Source organism: Meleagris gallopavo, chromosome 4 (assembly GCF_000146605.3).
Source record: "Meleagris gallopavo isolate NT-WF06-2002-E0010 breed Aviagen turkey brand Nicholas breeding stock chromosome 4, Turkey_5.1, whole genome shotgun sequence".
In the NCBI taxonomy this organism is placed as follows: domain Eukaryota; kingdom Metazoa; phylum Chordata; class Aves; order Galliformes; family Phasianidae; genus Meleagris; species Meleagris gallopavo.
This window is the reverse complement of record NC_015014.2, coordinates 53,047,855-53,074,768: the sequence shown is the minus strand read 5'-3', so window position 1 is coordinate 53,074,768 and position 26,914 is coordinate 53,047,855. Positions and strand designations below refer to the sequence as shown.

General features: G+C 36.5%; 1 protein-coding gene and 1 long non-coding RNA gene across 4 annotated transcripts; one reads left to right on the top strand and one right to left on the bottom strand.

Annotated features, from left to right (window-relative positions):
• Positions 1 to 553: 553 nt before the first annotated feature.
• SEL1L3 (SEL1L family member 3) lies at positions 554 to 26,914 on the bottom strand. The gene is made up of 23 exons (XM_010710322.3): positions 26,339 to 26,914; positions 24,372 to 24,498; positions 21,503 to 21,624; positions 20,032 to 20,147; positions 19,078 to 19,133; positions 18,402 to 18,534; positions 17,752 to 17,884; positions 16,885 to 17,028; positions 15,948 to 16,159; positions 14,123 to 14,302; positions 13,015 to 13,134; positions 12,309 to 12,449; positions 12,018 to 12,080; positions 10,415 to 10,591; positions 9,695 to 9,822; positions 8,499 to 8,582; positions 7,594 to 7,684; positions 7,399 to 7,483; positions 5,198 to 5,307; positions 4,772 to 4,899; positions 2,970 to 3,072; positions 2,805 to 2,877; positions 554 to 1,851 (listed from the first exon to the last, which is right to left on the bottom strand). The coding sequence occupies exons 1-23, from the start codon at positions 26,835 to 26,837 to the stop codon at positions 1,688 to 1,690; spliced, it is 3,189 nt and encodes a 1,062-aa protein (XP_010708624.1). The 5' UTR covers positions 26,838 to 26,914; the 3' UTR covers positions 554 to 1,687.
• Positions 16,471 to 26,330, top strand: LOC104910803. Of its 3 annotated transcripts, none has more exons than XR_004159680.1 (4): positions 16,471 to 16,549; positions 23,256 to 23,359; positions 23,597 to 23,692; positions 25,334 to 26,330. It is a non-coding gene; the product is annotated as an uncharacterized LOC104910803 (long non-coding RNA). The 3 variants fall into 3 exon arrangements; XR_004159681.1 differs by having other exon boundaries at positions 23,597 to 23,696; XR_004159679.1 differs by lacking the exon at positions 25,334 to 26,330 and having other exon boundaries at positions 23,597 to 24,071.

Below are 26,914 nucleotides of genomic sequence, written 5' to 3'. Positions count from 1 at the left end.
AGTAGAAAGGAATATCAGACTATATATGTTAACAAAATGTGTCACATGACCTCCCTCTACAACCATAAAAACAACAACAATTTGTTTGTGCTGTTCTTGTTCAAATAAGTGAAAAAGCTAATAATAAGAGTATACTTCCTCATTATATATTTGGAGATAGAGAGGAGAAAAAACTTCATTTTCTCCCTTCCATACTAAGTGAAACTGCTGGCTCAATGCAGCAACTAAGAACGTTTTTGAATTGTTATGTATATATTTTTTGCAGGAGAAACATACACTGATGTATGTGTGTGTATATATATTTAAGCACCTGAAGGTTTGTTTTTTTTTTCCTTTTAATTCATTCCTTACCTAATGAAAACAAATGACAAAAACCCTCCCAGTCCACTCTGTGAGAATGCTGTGTTCTTCAAAGAAAGTAATGGTTGACTGTCCCACTTCAATCTAAGAAAACAGACACCTAGATAATATTCTTGAACATCTGCAATAGTAAGATAATATTATAGGAGAATCTCACCTGACAGGTGCTTTCCAAAAAAATCCTCACATTAAAGCTGAATTAGAAAAATATTTTTATTTACAGGCGTAAATAACGTAGTGCAAGGAGAGTGGATTTAACCCTCAGTAATGCATAGATTGATGCAGATTGATGCAGTTTATAGTCTGTGATCTAAATACATTTGCAGAAGTGAATGTACATCTGCATTAGAAGTCAGACCTCTCCTACAGCCACTTACCTCACTGCTCTAAATCAGACAGAAGACATTTGCACCATATTCTTATTATCCGTATTTCCCATCTAATGTTTAATCAAACTGTCATTTAAAGAGGTATCTTTTAAGAGGTACTGTAGAATCTGAAATAAATCCTTTTGAGTGTTACCTATGTAAACTCAAGAAAATGAATTGTTCACTCACTTCATGTCACCTGATAATACTTGAATATTCTCTTATTTATCCATTAAGGACTCTACTTTCTCTAATCAGTACCTCTTGGGTGGAGGAAATATCAACTGTTGTGTTCCTAGGAAATTGCTGACACTCATGAAACTTTGACATTTCAAGGGTTAGCCAGTAGTACCACTACATTATGACTGCACTGCAAACCCTCCCAGTGTTTATCTTTCAAAAGAGAATATTTTCTGCACCAAAGAATTGGGATGGAATATAAGGTGTCCAAAAAAACAAACAAAAAAAACTGTTATGGGTACCAAATTCCTGGCTGGTATGGCATGGAACTTGAAAAGCAGTGGTGGCTGAGTTTCACTTGTATTTCATTTCCATGCTTCCAACTCAGAAAACTTTAGTAATTGTACCAGTAAAAGTGACCTTTACTGTATTTGAGCTTATCTAGTAAGTTATTAGATATGTGAGCAAAATATTTGCTTCATCAAAACCAAGGGGAGTTTTTGCATCAGTTAGGTATTGACTTTGTATGTCTTCTAGTCCTTCAATAAAATACACAATGATCATTTGTTGGGTATAGTAAGACAAGCTGTATTCCCTGTTTGGAGTGTTAAAGTTATTATAGGGGTGGTTTTCTACTAGAGTAATTAGATCCGTGGATTTCCCTGTCATTTTGGATTTTGGGCTGTATTATTAATGCTACTAATAAGGTTGGTTGCCAGGACTTAGATTGGTGGTTGTTCATATCCCATATTCCTGTAGAGCCTTAAGAAGACTACACCTCAGCTGGTAACAAGAGGATTCAGAGGGTTTAACTCCTGCTGCGCTAAATCATTTGATAAAGTAGATTCATCTTGTTGCACTGGTCTTGTAGCATCCTCACTGCTGTTCCCTGAGGAAGGTTCAGCCAATGATGGTTCCGATCTTGTTCCAAGAGAATCACTGGCTTCAGAAAAAGAACGAAAGAAACGATTAAAAAGAATTCCATGTAAGAAAATGTCAAATTAAAAACTCAATCTTTAAATATTAAGTAGGTATAAAATTGCAATATAAATATGATACACAAAGGTTAGGAAATATAAAATAATAAAAGAGTATCTGTAACTTTAACTATGCCATTTGTACATATGCATTGCGACTCCCAAGTTAGATCAATTAAAGCTAGTAAGAAAGGAAATGCAGATTACCAAGTTACTTTCACAATCAGCATATTATTTACAGTGATGTCCTAAATGCTGTCTAGCAATTAGAAATTCAAATCATCTTGTATGTATATCTCACCATTAATAGTATTTTTAAAATATATTTTCCTTTTGGTGTAATTGGCAACTGGGAAGATATTTATATTGCAGAAATGTTTTTCTTTTCCAAAGAAAATGCATTTAGTGGAAGAAAACTCTAGTTCTGGACAGGAAGAATCTGCAATTGCTGATTCAGTGTATTTACTGATTCTGTTACTGGTCTGAAGAGGAACTGACTAGTCTCAAGTTATTCCTCTGTACTAGTTCTCTGAACTGCACTTTTACTCCCACGCTCTATCTGACTGGATGCAGCTGTACAGAACATGGGATGCAGTCCCACACATTGAAGAAACAATGTATGAACTCTCACAGTCATGTAATTAGTGACTGCATAATCTCCTGCGGTTAGTGTTTTTATTAAGAATCAAAGGTTTTATCAAGGGAAATTCTCAAGAAACTAACAGGTTTAAGCCAGTTATCTGTGTCTGACTTCATGTGATTCTTTTCAACAAACAAACAATGACTTGTATATCAAAGAACTTGCTGTGCATAGGCCGTTCTACCATATCTAGAATTCCCACGGTTATTTTTAAAGTTCTTACTGAAACAAAAAGATCACTCCTATTATTTATTCAGTTTTATTATGAAAAATACTTACCAGATAGAGCCTGAAAATAGTGTACTGCAAATGCAACCAGAATTGATAGAAGAAAGGTTCCCATGAAATATATCTGTGACAGGAAGATTAAAAATGTTAGATCAGTGCAAAGCCAAGATAGTGCTCCGAATGAACTGGTGCATGTACCAAAGGAACAATACATACCAAAGCAGACTGTAGAATATTGTTCCAGAAAACTCTCGTGTAGAAATAAAGCAATGCTAATGAGCATGGGCTAATTGATTCTTGGTTACTGTGATTCCAGCACCTACAACCAAAAGATTAAAAAAGACTAATTAGTCCTACTTTGTAATTTTGTGGCATCTGTAATCTGAGAATCTCCAGTGTGCTTGCAGTAGCCTATAACAACAAGCAGATACGATTAGCAGTATCTCACATATGGTTGAATAAAAATTCAAAGAAATACCAGATTAATCTCATTATGCACAGAATACTTACCCTAAGAGTATATTTATATTTTCTGATTGTCAACTACTGGTCTAAGCATCCACGCTGCCCTTGCTGAGAACCACAGTACAGTGTCATATCCATGTGTCATATCCAGGATATTTTATAACTCATGTGAGTCACCAGTGGTTGGACTTGTTTCAAGATTAGGTCTACAAAATTGGGCTCTCTGTGCAGGAGATTGGTGCCTAAAACTCCTTCAGAGACAATGGAGTACTATGTAGTGCAATCAGAGCTCAGAGTGCTTTAGCTGATTAACTGCTAGGGATCTGGTGTGAACTGAGTTGTGTTCTTGGTTTCATGAGTTAGGACTTTACGAGCTAGGAGAGTTTTAACTTCTAAATCACAGATACTTTGAGTTTGAATTGATTGATTTACTTTTATTTTTTTAACCAAGTTGAGGTTTTGTGTGTCTTTGTGTACATTCCATTCTGGACAAAAGTGTAGAATGATGGGAAATTACAGCAGTGCTGTCACTCTGGCATCATTTTCCCTGCAAAGCAGATGCCTTCAGCTCAAGTGAAGGTAAAATTCAGGTTCAGGTTTACAATCCTAGGACGATCTACTCAGCTGACTGCTAATTTAATGTAGATTGGAAGCAGTTTAAGGTACAAGTTCAGGCTAATTGTGATGAAGGGCCATTTTGGTGGACTGTTGACAAATTAACAAGTGAGTCCTTAGTGTTGGTATCATCTCCATTTTATTTATTTATTTATTTATTGGTCACAGCACACAGTGGCAAAGCAAAAAACAAAAAAAAAAACAAAAACAACCACTTGTACTTTCTTTGCAGCCTCATATTTAACCATTAGCTCCTCCTCCCTTAAATATATGGAAAGGCAGTTCCCCATATCCACCAAATAATGTGTAAGCTTTCAATTCCCACCATGTATTTCCAACGCATGCTGCTGGGAAAAGAAACCTAAGATCTGTACTGGAACCAGAGTTCTTTAGGTGATTCCTGCATATATAATACTCACAGCAGTTTAGGCAGTGGATCTGCAATGTTCTCCTATCTACTACTGTGCCACCCCAATGCCAGGATGATCTGTGGCCTGTATGAGCAGGAGTACACAGGAATGTCTTTGCACAAACAGCAGAAAGAACTGCTGTTTTTCCAGTTGCACACTTTTAAATTCTATCTTCTATATATATATTACAAAAAAAAAAGTTTTTGGACAGATAAAAATTGTCAATGACTAAGTTAGGAACTTAAAAACATAGAATTAGAAAAGTCTATCTGGATCATTAAATTTAGTCACTGCTAATTCAGAGAACCACATACAATCAGGTCTCACATAACAAGCATAAACTGAAGTATATTTAACAGTTAAAGCATTTAAAACATGTTGACCTTACCCTCCCTTAAATCATACAGGTGAATGAAGTTAATAATTACAAGAATTGCTGTTCTCCAAAGTAAATGCTACTTGTGGAAAAACAGAAGATAAGGTTAAAAAAAAAAAAAAAAACACACAAAAAACTCCTCAAAACCTTACCTGTAATAAAGTTCCTGAAGAAGTGAAGTATTACCAGAATGCAATGCCTGATCAATTTCCAAGTAATCCAGAATGTAGGAAGGTATGGAGTTGCCCTCTTCTATGAGAAGGGCCAAATTAAAGAAACCCTAGTAGTAAAAAAAATGTATATGTGCATTTTAACCATTAATATTCCATGTATGTATTTGGAGACTAGTATAAGTATCAAGTATCTAAACAATTATATTAGTGTAACATAATATTCACTGAATAAGGCTTTTCATCTTCAGCTTTCAATACAACCTAACTCTAAGCATGTCCTTCTATTCTAGTTCTGCCTTCTATTATGAAATAGTAACTACTGATCCACAATAACCAGTCTCAGATGAATCATCAGATTGCTCTAAACTCTAGTGTTTCCCTAACACATTACAACAGCAGACCTACCTGTGAATCTCCCTCTAATGCAGCTTGTGCATACATCCGCGCTGACCGATCAAGGTCTTTAGACTGGTTCTGGTAACCATAGTAGTAGAAGTCTCCCATCTTTAAATAAACTGTGGAAGAAACCAGTAGCATGTTATTTAAAGCATTTGTAGAGACAGAATAAAGTAACCAGTAATGTGATGGAGAATTTCATAATCTTTCTGCTTAGATGAGTGTATAAAAAATAGGAGTATTCTTCCTCACTTGTCGTCTCTGTGACTATTTTACATCAGACTGACAACTGGAAATATTTATCCTGGCTGAATATTTTCATAGTTGCTCTTCAATAAATTAATTCAGTAACAGGTCATTACTACTTTTATAAAAAACTAAGAGACTTCATACTTAATATACCTAATGCCCTCTTCAGTTGCTGAATCCGTCAGTCTCCCTTTGAGCAACCTGTAGCCCATTATTCAAGTCAGCTTACTAACTTAGTAAGACTTAAAACATGCTGTTTAAGAGATCATTCTGTCACTGTGAAAGTTGAATGCACCTTAGAAGTTACAGAGATTTGCCGATGATGATTTCATTCATTTCAAATTCAGTCCAACCCAGGACAATAGCAGAGGTAGAATTTTCCTGGCACACCCAACAGATTCCCTACAAATACCTTTCTCTGCCATTGTACAGTAATGAAACACTGTAAAAGAGTAGAACACTGGATTCAGGAGCCAGCATGTCATAGCATTAACATATGCTAAAGAGCTTATGAGCTTCCATGATCACGTCCAAACTAATCTAACTTAAACTGTCCCCATATAGTTGGAAACACTTCTAGGCTTCGTTTTGCATGTCTCTTGCAGTTACTCAGAAATCCCACTTTTTAAATTTTATTTATTTATTTATTTTACAGTGAACTACAGTAGAGCTCTTCCAGCAAGTCAGTCAGTCTCAACAGCAATGGCAGAAAGAGAGTACGCGCTGGCTGACAAAGATTCAGAGTAGTAGCGCAAAAACACTGTAGTGAATCACAGAGAGGAGAGCTCTCCTTGACTGTAAGGCACATCATGACAGCCTTGTCATGAGAACTCTCCAGGAATAAGCAGTGGCCTTGTGGTCACACTGCTGATGATAACGTAGCTCACAGAATCTCTGCTGCCAGGATTAGACTCTCCTGCAAGGAGGATTTGATCTTCCACTAATGCAGAAAGGGGCCTAAAATTAAAGTCCCCTTATGCTATTCATGTGAAGCGAAAAAAAGTAATAAAATCCTTCATTTGCTGAAGTCAACAAGTCATCTTTCCTTCAATGGAATGACAGTCTCACCTTATGAGTCCGTACTGCAGAAGCTCTTCTAATGTAAGATTTCACCAGTGGATCTGTGAGAATGTCAAAACTGCAATCTGCTAAGCTATCAACAAACTCCTCACAAAAGCTAACAGGGTTTGTCAGCTCCTGCAGCTTTAAGCACTACCAATGCAGCATTTAGTTCTAGTGCTTGAATTATTTTTAAACTGCACTCTTACACGTTCTTTTTATAGAGCACTGAAACTTTCTTGTGAAACAGATGAGCACATTGAAATACTGAACTATCAAGGGTAACAAAATGATTTAGACATTAAAATCACAGGTGTATTAACATTTAAGACCAGAGGAATCTAGCTTATATTTGAATAAACCTTCTCTTTCAGAAAGGCATATATCTTGTTTTACAGAGAGAATCTTTCAGTTCCCCCATGGTAATCTGTGCCTATGATGATAAACTCTGTACCCTGACGGAAAAACTCACAATAAATTAGTTTAGCCTTCATTTGTTTCTCATGACTCAATTATGATATGGAAGTATATTTGCTTTTGGATTTTCTCTCTGATAAACTAAACAGTGTGAGCTCTTAAAGTCTGCTGCTATTTTTTCTTCAGTGTTGAATCAATTGCTCAGGCTCCTAAATGTCTGGTGCTTTCTAAGCATGGTATTTTTTTTTTCTTTTTTTTAATTGTTCCTCAGTATTTTATCCTAGAAGAGGGAAATTCTTAAAGTGTGCTGAAACACAACATTTAACACACTTCTAGTAATCGTGTCAAGATACTGAAAAGGAAGTCTAAGTATGGATTACTCTTTCCTTAGCTTGCTCACTTGCACAGAAGTTGCAAATGTAACTTTTGAAAATTAAATACATATATATTTATATAAAAATTCAGAAAGAATTCCTTATACATACCAAATGAGGGTGCATTGATTTGAGACACAGAGAAATTGTAGTATCTCCAAACACAATCAATTGCTAGGTATTTCCTTGCTAGATCCTTGAAAGAAAATGAATTCATCCATTTATATCACACGCAAGATATTAGGATCACCTTCCTACTAAAAGGTGTTCTTTTTAGAGTAATGAGTTATAAATACGTGTACTTACTGGTCTTTCTTCACAGATGTGTGCTAAATTTGACTGTGACACTTCAATCCCAGTTTCAGCTGCTAGAACATAATGCAGCAAAGCTTCATGCCTGAAGTTAAATAAATAAATCTGTGAAATTATTAACAAAAAGCACAAGCATTTTACTTACAGTTAAAATTATTACATAAATGGATAAAATCACCTAGGAGTAAAACCTGTGTACAAGGTTTAAAAGCAAAAGGTTGATGAGCCCATGCAACAGCTACATCTACTGGCAGTGCTTGGTGTAACAGGAATTGCTGGATCTCAAGAATTTTCATGTTTCCTCTCTTGTACTAAAGCTAGATTAGCTCTAGCGTGCATTTACTCTTTTAAAGTGCAACACTGATGATATAGTTATATTGATATTAAGCCCAATAATTTATTTAAATGTTTTGGATGTAACATTCTTAAAAGACTCTTACCCTGTGCTCTTAAAAAATATCCATTATTAATCTGCTTATACCTGTCAAGCATTCATGTGGGCACATCTTTGAAACACTTTACTTGTTCATTTATATGACTTTGTTGTTCTATCTTTATAGACTATTGGTATTTTGGAACAGAAATTGTCTCTAACTTTAGAATGTGTGAGTAAAGGATGATGTTGGTCCCTCTATGGACTGTAGGCATTTCATTTATTGTAAAGCAAGCAACAGAAGATAATTTTGCATTTGCAATATAGCATTTCAGTATATCAACATAGTGTTGTAGAATTTAGGACAATCCCTTCTCTTTATATCAGTGGGTGTTTTGCCACCTATTTTTTGGTACTGCTGTTATTTACTTTTATTTGAGTTGATGGCCTAGTGTTAATTATTTTATTTTGCTATTAAGTAAATAAAAAATAGAACGCGAACTTGAAGAGAACAGAACAAACATACCATGAAAGTTCCAGATAAGCATTGAGTGCTTTTCTAATGACATGACCTAAGTAACCATTCTTCTCCGCAATATGCTTTGCCCAGCTGTAGAAAAGAACAAACAAAATATTAACAGCTGTGCTCCAGTAATCCCAACCCACTCTGACATGAAGAACACAAAAGGATACAGAATAACCTTCTGACTTCCTTCACAATATAAACTGTAAGATTTCACAGTAATTGCTGCAACAGCCTTGCAGGTGTTGACTGAATGGGTCCTGGAGTGTGTCCAGAAAAAGGCAACGAAACTGGTGAGAGGTCTGGAGCACAAGTCTTATGAGGAGCAGCTGAGGGAACTGGGATTGATTAGTCTGGAGAAAAGGAGGCTCAGGGAGACCTTATAGTTCTCTACAACTACCTGAAAGAGGAGGTGATCACCAGCCTCCTCTCCTGCATAACTAGCAATAGGGGGGAATGGCCTCAATTTGTGCCGGGGAGGTTCAAGTTAAATATTAGGAAAAATTTCTTCATTTCTCCTCCAAAAGAGTGGCCAGGTGCTGGAATGGGCTGCCCAGAAGGTAGTTGAATCACCATTCCTGGAAGTGTTCAAGAAAAGTTTAAATGTTGTACTAAGAGATCTAGTTTTGTGGGGAAATATTGGTGATAAGTAAACTGTTGGACTAGATCATCTTGGAGGTCTTTTCCAAAGTTGGTGAACCCATGATTCCATGATTAAGAACATATTTGCCAGTTCGTTTCCATAGGCATATCAGAGACATCCTATGGTTTTTCTTAGCTTTTTTTTCTTTTTTCTTTTAAAAAAAAGAAAACACCAAATGCCCAAACTTAGTGAAAGCGCTGTAACTTCTCATCAGCCTCTTTGTACAACAAGTCTAACATCTCTTAACATGCTAATATGCACTGCTGTGTTACACGGTACCTGCATTTTCTTTTCCTGCCCTTGGATCAACTCAGAGAGCCAATGTACTTGGGTGCATCTGAAAGTCCACCTGAAGTACTCAGCATCTCTCAGAATCTACTGGTAATTTAAATAATACTCATATTAATGGGGATCAAACTTTACTACAGATTTGTTTGCCTCTCTGAGAAACACCATGAAATAAAAGACGTTTTGACTGTGGACTTAAAAATCACCAATAATCAAAATAACCTCAACAGAAATAAATTCCCCTTTAGCAAATGATTTCATTCCTTACATTACAGCTTTTTCTGGGTCTCTGGGGAATTCTTTCATATTTCCTGTGATGTAGTACAGAGAACATCGTAAAGTCCCTTCTATATGTCCTCCTTGAGCAGCTTTATAGAAATATTGTGCAGCTACTGTCTGTGAAGAAACAAAACACAATTAACAACTCTACGTTGTTAATGCTTATTGAATTTTGGTTCCCAGGTCTCATTTCATTAAATCAATTTAAAATGGCAGTTGGCAGACGTAGGCTAACCACTTACAGCTACTTTTACTGTACTTAGGTGAAATTAATTTCTTTCTTTAACTTTTCGAAAGTTTAGGCTGGAAAAGATTTTTAAAAACTAATATTCTGAATGAAAAATTCAAGAGCAGAGTAACAGAACTTAAATCGAATAAACCTTCTTTTCCAGAAGGCTGGAGAACAACGCAATGCTCAGTATGTCTTGCTGTGTACAACCACCACCCTCAAGTCTCTGAAAGCGATTTGTAAAAGATAACTCAGGCTGTGCAGGTGGGGCCAGAGCCCCAAAAGAGGAAGCATGCTTTGCTGCAAGTGCTTTGTTTCGAAATTAAAGGAACACAAACACACACAGCTGGGATACTTGAATAACAGTCTAAGAAAAAGCATCAAAAACCAAGCGAGTGAACACAGCAGTCTCAAGAACGAAGCCCAAATCTGTAAATTGGGCACTAATGTAAACAATACCACCATGAAATACTGACTCACTTGATTTCTACCGGGTACTCCAGGATAAATCCCATCTAAATAAAGGACACCAAGATTGTAGGATGCATCTGGATTTCCCAATTCTTCAGCGATTAACCAGTGCTTGGCTGCTTTTCTGTAGTCTCTTCTAAAATTGTGGTAATACCATCCCAGTCCATTCACTGCTTGGGGCAAGCCCTCAGGGAAGAAGAAGAGCAGTCTCAGGTCACACATTTAACTCTGCTTTGGGTCATGCTGCACTCCCAACCTGCTGCCTAATTTTAGGTACTCTCATGGGCTTTTCTGTCTGGGCACGTGGCACACACATTCAATCAAAATTCCAATTGAAATGGAGGAATGTAAAAGTTTACTTTTTTTTTTTTTTTTTTTTCCTAGAGCTTTTCTTCCTCATGGCCTTGTGTTGACAGCAAGGAACAATAGTCCGTCCCCTCAGTATCTGTCAGGCTGTTCATTAAGAAATGATTCCGCTCTGAAATCAAGCTGCTCTTTCTTCTTATTCTACAGAGTCTGCATTCAGATTTGTACTTGGTGACAAGACCAAACAGAGACTGTTTTTCACTCATTTTCTCTGCAGAGCCTAAATGGAAGACCTATCTTTGTGCATCTGCAGTGAAAATAAGGGAAGACAAAAAGAGAAGCCAGGGAGATAACCACACTTCCAGACAGGATTAGCAATCAAAGACTTCTTTTAAACTAGAACATCTCCCTAGGAATAAACAGGAAGCAATGAACAAGGAAATTCAGAATGCTGTTCTTCAAACATAGGTATCTATTTTATTTGACTAGCCTCACATATATCTTTTTAATACATGCTATGTACTAAGTTGCATCTTTCCCTCAGAAAGTATGGATCACGTGGAAAAATCTTGCTGGGACACAGCTTTTGTTTGGCTGCAGTGAGTCACTGTCTCCTTGCATAAATGTGTGGATCATATGGTGGCTATAAGTTTGGCAGCAGTTAAAATTCCTCAGAACCAGTAAATAAGTTTGGACATGCTTTTTTCTTATTTGATGACGCACATTTAATAGCACAACCCTGCCAGAAACAGTGACATAAGGTAAGAGCTATCTAAAAAACACAAGCAATTTGCTTGCTACTGACTGCTAACATCTTCTACCCTGCATATCCTCTTTGTGTAATCTTTGTAGAAAGAGCTGTGTACTAATGGCACTGACAAAGATCTTCTGGAAGAGCATTTATTTTCCTTTCAAATGTGAGTAGTGTTGCTAGCTTACCTATGAAAATCCAAACGGTGTTCAACTTGTCATTAATTATGGTGTTATTGTTCTAAAGGTACACAGGATCACAAAAATGTAAATATGTGAGCAAGAGTAAGAAAATTGTCTGTGGGCTGTCCCCTGGAATTTGCTGCTAAGATCCTGACTTAAAGGAATTTTTGTCATATTGTGAAAGCCATTCTGCTTACTCAGGCTTTTCCCAGTTTGGGAAATTAAGGTTTTCACCATTTAAGGTAAAGGCAATGGGAAGCTATTATTTACACAAAATTATTATATACATCTTTATATTTTATGTAAAAGCAGAGGCCATTATTATTGGCAGCTAGAATACAAATTCTATGATAAGATATTAATTATATTTTACCTTGGCTGCTGCTTTCTTCATCAGCTCTAAAGCAAGTTTTGTGTTCTTTTTCACACCTTGGCCCTAGGAAACGTATAGTGAAACAATTATTGCTTAAAATTACAGAATACATACTCATGAAAATTTACATATATAATTCCAAATGCATTTTAATGTCAACAAAAACACTTACTAGGTGTTACTCAGCTTTAAAAAGCTATAATTTAAAATACAGCTTTGTGCTCATCCTTCATTCACAGCTTTGCAAAACCATAATGAGTTTTGGAGGTACAAAGACGAAACATTACTTACCTTAAACAACACAATGGCATAATCATATATTAACACTGGATCTTCTGTTTCTATTGCACCCTTTGCATACCATTCTATTGCTGCTTCAGGATTTTTTGCCACTCCTTGTTGGCCCCAAAACAGCATCTGAGCCAATCGTTGCTAAAAGAAAACAAGGTAAGCATCAACATTACCAATGTTAGCACTGAAACTGGGAATTTTCAGTGGAACCCACTTTTGCAGACTTAAATGGACTTAAAATGAGTGAAGAAACAATATCGCTTTGAGATACAGTTATGTCTTTAACAGTCGCGATGTAATTAGCTATCAGGAATCTTCATAGAGCTTCCTGATGGTGAAATGTACTGACAAAGGCTGTGGTAATTGTATGCAAATCATATGATTCAGTATCACAACATACGATGGTAATCTGAAGTTAGCAGCAATAACTGCACCATATCAAAGAAGAACCCAGGAAAACGATCAGAGAAAGAGTTTGCCAAGTCATGACAACCTTTTCCGTGCACTGCTGTTATGTTGTTATGGCTTTTTACATGGCCACTGGATATTTTGAGACAGAAACACGGGAAACAGTACAAGCCTTTCTGTGTGCAATCAATTCTGTGTGTATAGAGAAAAAGTCTGTCTGCTATACTCCGTAACTCTACTGATGCTTATACATGATGCGTATACAGAGCCAAGAAGGAGGAAAGGTATTATTTTATACCTGTGCAGCTGCATTTCCTCTTGTTGCTTCATGTTTTAACCACATAAAGACATCGCCGTTTTCTTTTGTTTGAGCTTTAAGCAGCTCATCATCCATTAGCCTTATAGTTTCAACAAATGCCTGAAGAGTAGGAGAACAGAACAAAAAACATAGCACAATAAATTCATACACTTGACACCTAATGAAGCTGCCTGTTGCCTACTTATCCTTAAAAATCTGTGGCCAGTTCTGAGTTCTACAATTCTCACCCACCTCTTTGCTGACCAAACATTAAGGAATATCCTTACCTCAAGTGTAAAACTACTTACTGCTTCATTATGGTACACAGCTCTAAGTCCATTCTATAATGGAAAAGTATGCCAATGTGTACGCAGCAGGAAAAAATTCTTAGTTTTGAAGGCAATTAATAATGACAAAGAAGTGCTTTTGAATATATTTGAAATAAAAGGAATAGAATTTTCAAGAGATTTTTAAGGTTTTTCAGTTCGTATAGAAAACTCTTCAAACAAAACCCAAAATCTGGTAGAAGCTTAATGAAGATATGCCTATAGTCATTCTTTCTGATGGGTCAAAACTTTAGTACTGGCCTACCTTGAGTAGACTTTCCAGAAAAGCTTTGCTATTGCTACCTCCTGATCAACAACTAATTCTGAGATCGTTTTGCTGTAACTTTATCTCCTCAGGTAGGTATTTAACAACCAAATCTTTTACATTTGATTTTGGAAAAGGCAGGAGTATGGAAAGGATAATGAACATTTCGCTGAATTTCATGATGTTCGGCTACAGAAAAAGCAGACCAGATGCTTAATAATGATGGTTATCAATATTAATGATTAAAAACCTGAGTGAGAAATTAGGGCCTAGAAATAAGACTTAGACTTTAATGACAGATAAACACATGGACAATCCTGGGGACTTTTGCCTAACATTGACATAGGTTTCCCTCTTCCTATGAAATGAAGTTATAATACTTATACATAATTTGTGGGATTTTCTAACCATCAGATGAGCTAATGCTTGTAAATCAAGATTTCCACACCTTTAGTATTAACATATGAAAAGTCACTTGCACAGAAAACAAATCTGGTTACACTTAAAATTCTTTTACCTGTTCCCCTTTTATAGTGTGTTGATCCAAAGAGGTCTTTATTGCAATATTACTGTAATAAGCATATGACAGCTCCAAATCAAGTGGATAGTTATTAATGCCTTGGAAATGCTTATAGCCAAGATTCATCACAGAAAGTCTCTCATTCCCCTGAGCTCCAACCAAACTGTACAGCAGTCCCTGGCAAAAATCAACAGAAAAACTAGAGTGAATTCACAGTGTGTATCACACATTTAGCATTTTCATGAAGAGGTACAAGCAACAGAAAGTTGCTTGTAGTAATGGTAGCTAATATAACACAGAATCAACAATGGCCCCAAAGTAGTTGAAGTGTGTTTTACTTGCATAGAAAGCTTTGTAAGAAAAACTAGTCTCTCTAAATACTTTTAAAATTACTGTACACTGTGTGTAGTTTTTTCAGGCCACACTACTATAGAACTAATAATACTCCGATACTTTTTATAGTCAGCAGTGACCCCTAACTATTGTCACTGTCATCATCTGTGTTTTAGCACTGAATTCCCTGGAAACAGTGGCAAACAAACAGCACTCGAAAATTTTACCCTCAGGATCCAACAGGACTAGGAGGGAACTTGTGTAGCTAAAGGGAGCTTTGTGTTAAAACCCTGTAAGTCACATTGTTTGGTGCTAGAAGTAGCCTAGGTACTGTAAATAGGCCAACACAATTTTCAGCACTGTTGCATTATTACAATTTTTCATCTGCACAGCAATAAAAAAAGTGGCGTCCCATCTACAATGGATATTAAATCATTTACTACACTATCTCAAGCAGATCCAATGAAGAAATTTTTTAGCCTCCATAATTAGTACTAGGTACACTCCACAGTTAGGGTATTAAGAATATTCCTGTCTAAGGTTTCCTGTGTTTCTGAAACTGAAGTGAACTTGGTCTCTTTGGAGTTTTTATGAACTGCAACCACATGAGGCAGAGCTGCTATTCTTTATTAGCATCTTATATTACACTATTATATCACTGTTAAATATCTTTTGGCAATTTCAATACAGCCCTTTTCCAGTGATAGATACCCTCTTCATTGACCTTAAAATGGAATCCAGAAGCACCTCGGTTATTTGCAATTTGCCTTAAAAGTCTAGAGAACACGTACTCCATGCAGCTACTCAGCCGAAGTGTTGTCATTTTCTTTACTAAAAATATAAAGGTATTTCCTCACTTTACCCAATTTTAGACATTGACAAGCAATTTAGGTAGTTTCAGAAATTTCTGAATTGTGCAACTTCTGAACTTCTGAAAACCCGAGATTTAATACTGAGACTCTGTATTGCAGTAGACCAGCAGCTCTCCCATGGCTAGTTATCAGATCTCCAGCACAGAACCATTAACTTTCTGAATTCTTCTACTGTGGTTACCTTTAATAATTTGATCATATACTCAGAACCATATTTTTGTAAACTGAACCATGAGACTTCTTTTCTGACTCTACTATAAAACCTTTTCGTTTTAGGAGATTTGCCTTAAAGGAGATACAAAAGTCTATGGGTAACTCAAGGGTTACTTCCTCATTCTGCCTCCTCAGCAACTGGGAAAAGAAGCATGTTTCCACCCTGCCATTAGTACCACTTTTAGATCTTATTAAATCATTTATTTTCCTGCCATAAGGATTTCACTGCTACAGAGTTATTTAGGAGTAGCTGTATTAGAGAGCACCTTCAACCACAGCCTGAAAAGGGATCTCGAGATCACTTCACATTTTTTATTTCTATTGATCTAACTTTATCCCACTTCTAACTTGCCTTTAAAAATAATTATTTTCACAGAAATAACAAAATGTATTAAACATACTACCTTTGTATGATCCACAGACACACCAAGCCCTGTTTCAAACATAACTGCAAGGAAATAAGAAGCCTTATGGTATCCACAGCAACTGGAGTCCACCAAGAAAGGGACAGAGGAGCTCACGCTGCTTAGGCCATCAGGATTTGATAAATTCTTTGCAATCTTCTCAAATATTCTCTGGCCTATTTCTAGAACTGTATCACTCTCCTCTTCTGACACTGAAAACACAACACAGGACACAATGTTACTGCAGTAGTTAAAATCAGGGACTAATTGCCCTCTCCAATTTACTACAACCAAGTTGGATTCTCCTATTTGTTATACTGAAAGGTATTCTCAGTACAGACAATCAAAATTCCTAGGTATTCTTGAACAGGGCTGTAGGGGAACTGTTATGTCACAGCCTAAACTGATGATTGAGCACCTGGTGAAGGGGGTGGCTGGTCCAGGAAGCACAGATGTAAGCAATTCTCCTGTGCTTCCCACATGATTGGAAGGGATGGCCTTGGGCTCATTTAAGGACTAACCTCTGAAGGGAGAATATCTCCTGGACAAAGGCTGCTTTTTGAGAAGGAGAGTTCTGTAGCCAGAGATCCTATCACTAGTTGGTGAGTCAACTTCTTCCTACATATGATTATTGATATTCTTAATGATACTTTGCCTGGCATCGCAAAAGATTTATCAGAACTGATTTCACTGCTTCCAAGGACCAAGAAGTAAATAAAAATTAAAAAGACCTTCTCAAGTTAGCTAACCACTAAAACATATCTCTACTTTCTTCTACGTGATAAGCCATCTTTTGTTTGTGGTGCTATGTATCAGCTAACTTAGTAAAGACTTAGATGAGAAAAAAATCTGTGAAACATTAAATCAGAATGTACTGACTTACATCAAATATATTGTGGAGTTACTTCAAAACAGTAAAATTAATTATGATTACCACCTGGAGCGCTGAAATCCATCTCTTGCAAAAGTCTGAACAAGGTGTGGTACTTTTCCCTGAGTTCTTTTCTCCATGTGAAGGCGTCACATGTGGACTTTCCTCTGTATTTGTGAAGCTGCTCTAAGTAATAGTTTTCGGAGTAACCTTGAGAAAACAACATATTTAAGTGAGATATGAAAGCTGACTTGGCTGCCCTGTAAACCAGCCTCTGGTAGAATTAAGATGTTTCAAGAGTAAATTTATGGACAAGATGGGTGCTTCTGTAACATAAAGCAGTATTAAAATTGGTACAGTTAGCACAGTCTGTTTACAAATATATAAGGTTCATTCCATAATCTTGTCACAATGCATATAGTCAAATTCTAACTGGAAACATTGGCTTTTGGTCAGCATGCATGTAGACTATGAAACTCTTCTTTAACTAAAATGGTTGCTTTGGTATAAACCCGTTAATTACTCGATATTAGGCAACTGTGGAAAAGACACTTGTAAAAAAAAAAATTTTAGGGAAAAGACTTAAAAAGCATCTGCCTCTAGAGTAATTTGCAAATGAAGCTGAAGAAAGGTAACTAAATAGCTTACATTTAAGCTTGGAAATGTTTCTTTGTCCCTTTATGTACCTGTCTTGTTAGAGAAGAATTATGAGAATGTAATTTAGGTTTGAATTCTACTGCATAAAAGCCTTTGCAGGAACAAAAACTGTTTTAGCAACCAGTAAGACTGAACTCTTCAAACTGACTTTTTTCTTGTTATGTATGGCTGGATTTAAGTATACTTCTGATAATCATTAGCCAGGATGGGATAAAAGGAAAGGCAACAGGTCTCTAAAGACAGTTTAAAACTCATATCCCACAGATTAATACTTACAAGCTCTTTGTGCTTGTTGGCCTTTCCTTACAATATGACTGTACTCATAAACTATATCTTGAATGTCCATACATCTCTCGTAGTAGTTTTCAATTTGTTCCACTATTTCTTTGTCATGCAGAGGGTTAGAAATCTAGAAAAATACATATAGCATTTACATTACCTGTTGTTTGTTGTCTACAGTTTGTAATAAGTAAGCGTTCGATGCAAATAATGAAAGGAAAGAGATTATTTACTACAACCAGCTTGTCTGGCATCATATTGCTTAGCACATTAACATGATGTGCCAGATATGACAAGACTATGATTTCAAATAGTCAGCATAATTCACAGATAAATTTGAAAAACTAATGAAACCTGAATGGTGTTTACTAGCAACTTCAACAAAATCATAAATTATCAATTACCTTCAATTACTCTAGAAAACTGAGCAACACTTAAACTGTATTTAAATAAGGACTTAATTTGAGCAATATTGCTTTACATATTTGTTTTGGAAAGTCTTATCCTCTAACATTTGAAATACTAACATTGCAAGATTTTGACATGAAATGATCATGTAATTGCTTACATGTTCCCAAGTTCTATTATGTTTCACATTAGCTGGCTGCTAATATTTCAATGTTTGCCCAAATACTGCTTCTGTTTACCTGTTCTGTTTCCAAGACATTAAGACGATAGTACTTCACAGGTCCAAAGAATGCTTCAATACCATTTACATATCCACTGCCTCCAAGGACAAAATATCCAGCAGTATCATCGCAGTAGAAGTCTTCCCTGAAACTTGAAAACACAAGAGATGTGAGCTGATTATCAGAGGTATTATGAAAGGGGGGGAGAAGAAAAAACAACTCAATTTCAGTATCCAACATGAACCAGTTCTTTACAAACAAGGACAAACTAAGAATATTTTAGGCAGCAGGATTTCTACAAAAGCAAAGCAGATAACAATTGCACAGGTGAAATTCTAGCTGCCTCATGCAACAGCAAAACTTCCTTTGACTTCATTGGCAAGGCTAAGACTTCATTTGAAGACTGATCCCGATACTACTGATTTATTTTTTTTTTTTCCTATTCAGTTTTTAGTACGGAGATCAGACCACAGCATGACAGTGCACATTACCTCAAACTAGCTCATGGCAAAACTACCAAGTTACTCAGATTGTTCTCAGTGTAAGTATAGTGATGCAAACTGGTTTAGTGAGTGTAGACTAGAAAAAGATGACAAATCGTGAACATCTGGGATCTTGGTTATGAACTTGCTGTCCTCCAGTTTTCCGTATCTGAATACATATATTACTTGGCAGAAGGGAAAGGACTGCTTACATAAAAGACTGGTGATGTTGTCTTTTCAAATTCTTCCCAACGCTGCTCACTTCTACCTAGAAGAACATATAATATTAATTCCAATAGACTAACTATTACAAGAAATATTTAAGACACTTCAGCACATAGTTCACAAGATTACAACTGCAGATGTCTTGAATGTCCTCTGCATCATTATCACGTATCTCATTTGTACTGGGAAAGTTTAGTGGAAAGCACTGACAGTGGTCTGTGGTGGCCAATCACAAGAGGAAAAAAATAGCACAGATATTACCTACTTCAGCTATTTAATTTCCGTGTTCAGCTATGAGATGCCTATACTTCACTGAAGCTTTTACTCTTCCAAATTGTGAAAGTATGTTTTGCTTTTATATAGCAGAGAAATGAAGAGATATTCATCTCCTCAAGAAGTTGTAGCTTACAGGTAAAGAAAGGCCAAAAAGTTAACGAATCTAGGAATTAGAAGCCTGAAAAGGAAGACAAGTTAAAGTTTTCATACGCGTTGTTATTTTAAAAAGTTGTCTAAGGACATACAAAACAACCTTGCAAAACTTCATCAAGTGCTGAATGGATTCATCTTCCAGTGCTCTTAAAGTAAGACTCTCAATTTCTTGATGCCTCAATGTCCCGTTCTTCCTTAACTTAAATATTTTGTCTAAGATCCTGTTAACATGTGAAAGTGAAGTAACTAAATAAGGAGATTTCTGTGCACCTCTGGAGTATCAAAGCATTAGAAAACTTGCTAAGGGAAGATGTGTAAATGGAATTGAACTGAATCACAGTTTTATTTGTCCCAAGAATGACTCAAAGTACTGAAATGTTTTTAAGTTTGGTTATACTTTTTCTTCCTGCCGTAAGAGTGCTCAGCTGAATGATATGTTAAGGAATTTGTCAGAGGCATAATCAAATCAGAAGACTCTCAGTCTTGATCCTGTAATTTAGTCAGACACGTACCTGTCCACCCTTAAAAGAGAGATCCAGTCGAAACCACTGCTTCAGAGGAAGGCTGAAGCTTGTTTTTACTGCAAGGTCATCTCCTCTAATGAGGTGCATCTGAACATGCACATAACCTGACAGAACATCAAAGGAGAAAAATACACTAACCATCACAAAAACATCAACATTAAGAGTGGATTTCCTTATATATTACTCTGTACTCTTTATCACCAACAGAAATCTGGAGGCTCGCTATGCCATATGTGAGCTCTAACAGGGAAACATGCTCTCAACTGCTAATGCACAGGCTGCTACATGAAACCACTGAAACAAAACCAACTTGTCTGGGGAATAAGGATATTAAATGTGTCAAAGAGGAAGGACACCGCAGTTGATCCCAAAATGCTATACGTAATTTTAAACAGCACAGGGGGACATGAATATCTGTTCAGTGTTCAACTGTTAGCACATGAGAATGTAATTATTGAACAGGTACAAGATAACTCCAGACCCCATTACCTGGACCCGTAGAAGCTAACCTCATAGTCTGAACCCGTAAAAACAAAATAGTCTATTAAGATAACCTAATAAACACTGGGAATAAAGTAGGCCTTAGAACCTCTCAAAGCAAGTCCCTTATTGAGGAAGTAGCTTCCAGTGAGTTGTCATTTCTGTTTTCTCTTCAAAGGAAAATATCCAGTTTGTAATGGATATATAATGAATAATGGAAAACTTGCCACAGTGTTATATCAACTATTCTAATGATTTATTATTTAAATTGGTAATGAGACAGAGAAAATAGAAATAGCAAAAATAGCTGGGAGGAAGACATTAGTTGTGAAACCTGCACCTGTTATGAGAAAGCCAGTGGTGCACACTCTTCACTTTTTCCTATTTGAGACTGCCAGTGAGCCCTCATTTGCTGAATTTCTTTCTGTTTCTGAGATAGAAGAGCTGCCTTCTGGCAGGGAAGTTCTTTGATTGTAACTATTGCTAAGATAAGCATTACCTCTGAACCTTTTTTTGGATCAGGGAAATAGACCTTACCTTGAACACCACAACATTAGAAAAAACTTGAATTATTTGAACTTCTGAGGCTATTCCAAATTTTCAAAAGTTTTTATGTATATGTATATAAGAATTGAGAGCAATATTGAAGTAATACATCAATAATAATAATTAAAGTTATTTATCAAAATAAGACTTTAATCTCAATGTTTTTTCCTAATCTGTAAGGCCCAGTGCATCCTCCTGGCAAAGCAGATATGCAGACATTTTCCAAGTTATCCAAGACTAGATGCTATGCAACTATTTTTCAGTTTTGCTCTACTTATTTAGCAGTTAACTTTCTTTTCAGATGCTATAGTCAAAAATAAACATTTTTTCAAGATCAATTTCACAAAATAAGTTATTGTTATTCCTGTGTATAGGCACAGATCTATAAAAGCCTATTCAATCCTTTCTGAAAATAATTAATGAAATCCCTTACCTTCCTCATTTAGAAATATAGCAGGAGTACTGTACATCTCTTTTGGATCAATAAAATAGAGTATACCACACAGATCCTTTTCACAGTGATGCAGTAAGTATAGCCAGATTGAAACAGTGAACCTGCATGAGGGAAAGCAAACAAGAAATCCACTCCTGATGAGAAATCTCATTATGTAAGTTCAAAAGCACAGATTTCACCTTTATTTAGCAAACTGTTCCACACTTGTAGTCTTTGGAATGCATCTTGTGCAGTAAAAACTTTTAAACTAACTCTGTTTAAGATTTTCTATCTATGATCTGCTTATAATTATGCATTTCTGTGGCACTGATATGAGAGTAAAGTTAAAGAAGCATTATTTGAATCAATTCTACAATGGTGGATCAGAACCCACATCACTAAGGAACTGAAAAAGCAGCTGAGACAACCTGGAGCCACCCTCCCACGTGCAAACCGCACAAAATTCCCACATGCACGTTCTTGTAGTCTTGATTGTGGCAGCTAGTAAAAACTAAGTTGTGTCTTCTGTACTAAATACCAAGTGAAAATGTGCTTGGGAGGAGCAGGTGAAATAGAATTCGTAACCTCTGGGTAGTACAAATAGGTATGAACACCTGTCATGGAGTTTATCAAAGGATAAATAAAGGTGGAGTGTGTTCAAACCATTGAGTGGTGGGGGGAAAAAAAAAGGAAAAAAAACCTCAATTTTACCTATTGAGCAATTTTTGTACAAAGCCAAAATGGTTTTACCAGCTCTGATGACATTACAAAGCAGATTTGCTGAAGAACTAAAATCAGAATTTATGCTACTGCATCTGACTAAACTAAGAACTGCTTCTGTCCTAGTGACAGGAACTTGGCACTTATTTCTGTAACAACAAAGTCAGATCAATGCCAAACACCTTTGAAAATCAAACCTTTAATGTACAGCCCAGCAAAGCATGAACAATTACAATCTTTGATAACATTTTCCTACTGGCTTGTAGAAGGAGGTATTAATTGCATTTTGAGTACTTAAGAAAAAATATTTGTTTGTTGGTCAGCTTGCCTTATATTTCTTGAGAGAAGTTGCTAAACAAACAGCACCTTGTATCTCTTCCTTAACTAAACCACTGTAGGTCTGAAAGTGCTCTGATGTTAAAATAAAAACGTAGAAGTGATGCAGTTTTCCCTAATACAGTCTACACCTTAAATAGCTAGCAAGGTCATATTCTCCACAGATGGAACACGGGTGAAATAGAGGGGTTTGTAAACCACAATCATTTCTAAATAGATTATTATGATCTGCAGGCAAACACTGCTTCCAGCAATACTGCTTGTGTTTGTACATTGTTCTTTCCATCTTTCATCTCTGGCAATATAGCAAGCTTAAATTCTGCACTCTTTATTTGCTCCCTGACTGCCAGTCATACCCTGTCTGGACAAATTTCCTGGGACACAGGTGGGAACAATGCTGACACATTTTGCTTTCTCTGTTGCTGCAGAATGCCATGCAGAGTCAGTAGTCTCTCAGATTCCCAGCCTATCCCTACTGCAGGCTGTCTGCTGGCAGCTGCCCCAAATAATAGTTGCCTACTCTGTTAAAAGATAAAGGCAAATCTCTATTGGAAAGCTTTTTCATTCAACGAAATCCTTGATGAAAGTCAAACGAGAAACCTGTTAGATTAATCTTTTCAGTTGTCTTTTGATGCGGTGGGGAACCACCATTCACCTACAAGCAGCTAAAAGAAAAATCTTTTCTACTTCTTAACAGAGCTACCCACAGATGTCATGCAACTGCAACACACAGGCTAGCACTTCACGCTAGTACTGAAAAGACAGCCTGAAGGAAAGAGCAGATGGAATGCTGTGGAGCAGGTACTGAGCTGCTTAAATTTATGTTGTGTTTTGTCAACCGGAGCTTCAGTACCGGAAGCAAGTACATGTCTGAGTAAAGAGCAGCAGACAGTGCAAACTAGGCTGTCATGCATCCTAAAAAGGCCAGGAGATAAAAACGTACTGAACTAATGACTTCAGAGTTATGGTTTGCGAGCTGCTAATCTGTACAGAACCTGCACTCGTTGGTTACTCTTCTTTGGCTCTCACTGCTTACAGGCCAAACACAGACAAGCAGACAAGTTCAAGCTGTGATCATGTCCTGTTTCCGTGGTGGTGTTTCTGGGATAACAGCATCTGGTGGAAATGAGATATGTATGTACGTGTACACACATGCGTTTTGTCTGAAGTAGCAAAATATGGCTGAAGAGTTGTGAGAGTTGTGGGAAGGGGAAGAGGAGCAGAGAAAGATGCTAGTGTGATTCCTCTGTAACTGAATATTGTGTCTGACTTGGAGAGTTTACACAGGGAGTGTGGAAAGGAACAGCATAAGTTTAAGCTGGATGACTCAACTAGGCAAGAGACTATCACTAAGGGCTTGTCAGGCTGCAAACTAGTGTGAATTCATAGGGAAAAAAGCTGTTATACACTGTCTGTCCTGTAGGAAACAGTACTCTGCAATTAGTCTGCAAATGGTGTTTGAAGTACAGATCGTTCTGTAACATAGAAAACCTCGGGAGAGGTAGTCACAAGGCAGCTGTGTGATCACAACAGTATGTAACAGCTAACCAACCCTCCTCGTGGTACCAAACCAGCTTAGTTACATCTACAGTAGTATCTCTCATGGTATGTCTTACAGTCTCATCTTAACTCCCTACAAAACTGCAATCAGAGAACAGAAGGAACTGCTACCTAATTTGAACCTTTTCTCAATGTATCAGATGGTATTTCTTTAATTGTGAACCAAGCTTAAGAACTGAAGTGTAAATATTAGCATATTCTATAGCCTACAAGAATCAATTACAGTGCATTTCAGCTATTTGCCTATACTTACATTGGATAATCAATCTGATGTTGTCTGACTGTTTCGAGTTCTCTGTTTTCAAACTGTTCAAATCTCTTCACAATTCCTGTCTTCTCCCCACTGGAAGCATATATGAAGTTGAGAATCTGAACACCATCTGCAAAAAAACAGATTTCCTTAAATCTTAGAAAATAATCATTGTTAACTGAGTAATTAATTAGCTCACATTTGTATAGTCAAATGTTTGAAACACATAATCGATTAAAAATTAATGCAAACTTTCAGCAAGCTCTGAAGCACAAGTTCATTTGTTGATATTAAATGCATTAGTCTTGGAGTGAATCATTCACAGGAAAGTGAAATGGAATCTATTTCCAGCCACTGCTGGAAGCAGGGAAAACACTCTAAGGTACTTAGCTCTGAAGCATGAGTTAGCTTAAACAAAAGTTAGTATGGAGGAAAATCTTCATTTATGTTATTTGTTTAAAATCTCATTCCACCTTTGGTTACGCCAGTGTGAGATTAATCCACAGCTCCTTGGCTTACTCTCCAGTTAAACTGCATGTATGGATAGATACCAATTCTGTTCTTAACTGATACACACAATCTAGTAATAAATCTAACTGATAATGCTGCCCCAATAAGAAACAGAAGATATTAACAGTTTTTTCAAGGCATATCAAGAGCTCTTCTAAAATTGAGCAATTTGCCACAAGTTCATTTTAGAAAAATTAGTGTTTTTTGTTATACTAAGTGTTCTCATCTATAATGTAATTCGATAATGCATTAAGATGTTTCACACTGCTGTCAGAGATCACGTGCTCAGACTCCAAGAAATAGCTCAGAAAGTCTGTGGAGGCAAAAGCTACTTTGCTTCTTGGTTCTTCTCAATGCATTCACATGTCAATGTAGCAAAAACAAATTATAAAAATGCTTTTACAGGTTTTGCTAGGACAGAACTCTTTAGAAGCTAATAATGTTTTTGCTTTTAGGTTGTACTATGAATGTGTACTGAGGACAACTGGAAGTGGATGTAAAGCTAGAAATAGGCAGACCAGAAAAAAAAAAAAGAACTCTGAGGAAACCTAGAAGGCAAACTTGTGAATTTCAAGAATTCATATAATTGGGTAGGACTTTTTGTTTACATATATAAATATTTCCATCTATAAACTTAGGCCAAAATAAAAATCTTCTTGCTAAACACCAGGATAGACCAGATATAAAATTTAGTTTTATGCTGTCTCTGAAGTTTAATATTCTGTTAGCTAATTGTAAGTAATATAATTCTTATTTAGCAGATGATTGTTATTTTTTCTTGTTATTTGTGTGGATCTATGAGTACACTTGAAGAGAAATGAGAATTAAAATGCTCAAGTATAACATATTTAGTTTATAAACACTGAAAAAAATGTTGAAAAACTAGCACTGTTGAAAAATAAACTTATTTTAAAACTTTTATTTTAAAACTATTCATTTTATCAACTTTCCTTGACCATGAAGGCTTTTGGGGAGGGGAGGGAGAGGAATTAATGCAACATTCATTGTACTATGAAGTCTTAAAAATCTGTTTTTGAGCATATGGTCATTATCTCAAGCAGAGGAGTAGTAGACTACCTGCATGAGAATTATGTATGCAAGATGTTAAAACAATACAATCACAGACTCTCTTTGAAGATAAAGTCTGAAGATGAGGGAATGATGTCCAGTGACCTATGTGAGTTCTAAATACAATTTTGTGAATATGCTCCGAAAATAAAAGGCAGTGCCAGTGTGATGAAACAAGCCAGCTTTGAGAGACATGATGATTTTTGTCATTTGAAGCTCTGATCTTGCACTTATTAAACTTACACTCAATAGTGTGGGCCAAATAAATTGTACTACCCAATCTTTACTACAGGTACATATTTTTTAACATCTTACAACATTTTCTGATGTTCTTTCGGTCCTATTAGTCCACTTGGAAACAAACAACAACAAAAAAGGGACTTAACACATACCGCTTTCATGAGGGCACTGAGGTATCTTGTTTGCCTGAAGCATCCACAAATAGTCAGCACCCCACTGAAGACAGACTTTGTGGTCTTTATATGGGCGTTCAAAAGGTGGAACTGCTTCTAAAAAAGTGTAATTCTTGGCAACCGCCTCCTGGTAGCTTTCATTCTGCTCAACATCATAGCTGCTAACTGATTGGTGACTAATCCATGCATATAATATCACACTGTGCACTATTATTGAGTTTCTGATGATGTAATCATCTCTGTAAACCATGATGCTTGGAAATTTCAAGTGTATTTGTCGGGTTTGACGAACGTCAATATTCTTCTCATCCTTCCACCTCTTTCTGTATACTGGTACACCAGTCCTGAACTCTGAGGAAGCTACTGCTTCCAAATTAATTACACAAGGCTTAGAACATAAATACTGAACAGAAACCTCAGAACTGTTAAGGACTTTCTTATCCAAAACATTTAAATGAATGAAGTCCACAGAATCCATCTTTTTTCCAAACTGTGGCGTAACTGCTGTTGTCCGTACTGTCTCCTTTCCAAAAGATGGCACAAAATTCTGTAAAT

Excerpts from the sequence above, each read along its gene's own strand:
- SEL1L3 (XM_010710322.3), bottom strand. The coding sequence starts at position 26,837 with ATGGATTCTGTGGACTTCATTCATTTAAATGTTTTGGATAAGAAAGTC. Across the intron at positions 24,499-26,338 it reads TCAGTGCCCTCATGAAAGCG|ATGGTGTTCAGATTCTCAAC; the intron begins GTATGTGTTAAG and ends GTTTTTTTGCAG. Across the intron at positions 10,592-12,017 it reads TGAAGAAAGCAGCAGCCAAG|GGCTTGCCCCAAGCAGTGAA; the intron begins GTAAAATATAAT and ends TTCTTCCCTGAG.